The sequence below is a fragment of the Cyprinodon variegatus genome, unplaced genomic scaffold, assembly GCF_000732505.1.
Source record: "Cyprinodon variegatus isolate N-32 unplaced genomic scaffold, C_variegatus-1.0 Scaffold57, whole genome shotgun sequence".
Lineage (NCBI taxonomy): Eukaryota > Metazoa > Chordata > Actinopteri > Cyprinodontiformes > Cyprinodontidae > Cyprinodon > Cyprinodon variegatus.
This window is the reverse complement of record NW_015150510.1, coordinates 404,995-406,436: the sequence shown is the minus strand read 5'-3', so window position 1 is coordinate 406,436 and position 1,442 is coordinate 404,995. Positions and strand designations below refer to the sequence as shown.

The 1,442-nt window shown below is 51.2% G+C and overlaps 1 protein-coding gene across 1 annotated transcript in view; it reads left to right on the top strand.

Moving 5' to 3' along the window:
* Positions 1-1,442, top strand: part of LOC107082621 (ephrin type-B receptor 3-like) — a 104,142-nt gene that overhangs the window by 70,124 nt on the left and 32,576 nt on the right. The window contains exon 11 of the mRNA XM_015371395.1: positions 212-459. Coding sequence (XP_015226881.1) covers positions 212-459 — 248 coding nt within the window. The remainder of the gene's footprint in view (positions 1-211; positions 460-1,442) is intronic.

Genomic DNA, 1,442 nt, shown 5'->3' with positions numbered 1-1,442 from the left:
CCCTCCTCCTCTGTTCTCTAAACATGTCCCACAGTTGAAGCCGACCCTCAGCTCTTTAAAGTCAGCTCCCTCACACCCAAATCCGACCAGTAACTCTCCCTCTCCCTGCATTTCCCCATCACCCTCTGCTCACTCAACCCCTCCCCACATCACCCTCCCGTCCCCCGTCCTCCCCCCCCACCCTTCCCGTTGCTTTGTTCTCTCGCTGCAGGTGAATTTGGCGAAGTGTGCCGCGGTCGCCTGAAGCAAGCCGGCCGCAGGGAGATGGTGGTGGCGATCAAGACGCTGAAGGCGGGCTACACCGAGCGCCAGAGGCGAGACTTTCTGGCAGAGGCCTCCATCATGGGTCAGTTCGACCACCCCAACGTAATTCGGCTGGAGGGCGTCCTGACACGGAGCTGCCCCGTCCTCATCATCACTGAATTCATGGAGAACGGAGCCCTGGATTCCTTCCTGAGGGTGAGCACGCCGAGAGATGCAAATTGCGGCACCACTGACGGGGAGTATTAGGTTCTGCTGGTATCAAAGCTGAGAGGAACACACACAGACGTTCAGCCGCCGTACCTTTGGGTTATTGGAATGTTTTACTGTGTGTAAAACAGCCTGAGGCGCTCGCTTGCTGAGTGATAGACATTAAACGTGTAATAGAAAGCTTGAAGACAGGCATTGTGTCTTTGCTTGACGCGGCTGAGTGATGCTGACAGCCTGTTTTTTTTTTTTTTTTGTGGCACAAACTCCTGCTGGATAACTCATCACACGCAGACTTTTGGATAAGTTTGCTTTGGTGTATTAGAGAGTCCTTGTACAACCACTGAATACATTACCGATGAGAGTTCTCTGTTCACACCAAACCGCCTACACGATGTGTTGAACAAAGGCAGGATGAGAAATTAGATGTCACAAGGTACGTTTCCAGCTGCGTGGGGGCTATTACATGTCATTTACATTCAATAAGGCTTGTTTTTCCTGCATGGCTGAACTGTGAACATGTCTGTTCGATGTACTGTAACTGTGGGGCTAAACGAGGTTACTTCATGCTAGCTATGACTCAGTGCTGAGTTGCGTTCACAAGCTTAGACTAGGTCTGTTCAATAGACCTAGATCCTTGACATCCACTGTTTTGTGTTCATTAGCTAATATTTTTAATGACCGAAACAAGGTTGGGGAGTGGCAGCCTAGTGGTTAGGGCATTGCACTTGGAATTCAGAGGTTCTGAGTTCAAGCCCCACTCCCACAGACTGCTACTCGGGGTCCCTGAGCTACGTCCCTTATGCTACGTTCAGACCTAAAGCAGCAGAAACAGCAAGTTTACATGCAAAGTCAATGGTTGACGTGCATCAAGGCGCACCAAAAGGTCCCGCATCGCGTTTTAAGCAGCAGGAGCAGCGCCTCTAGCCAAAGCGCGCATGGGTGACAACAACAATGGCTGCCGCTGGAGAGTT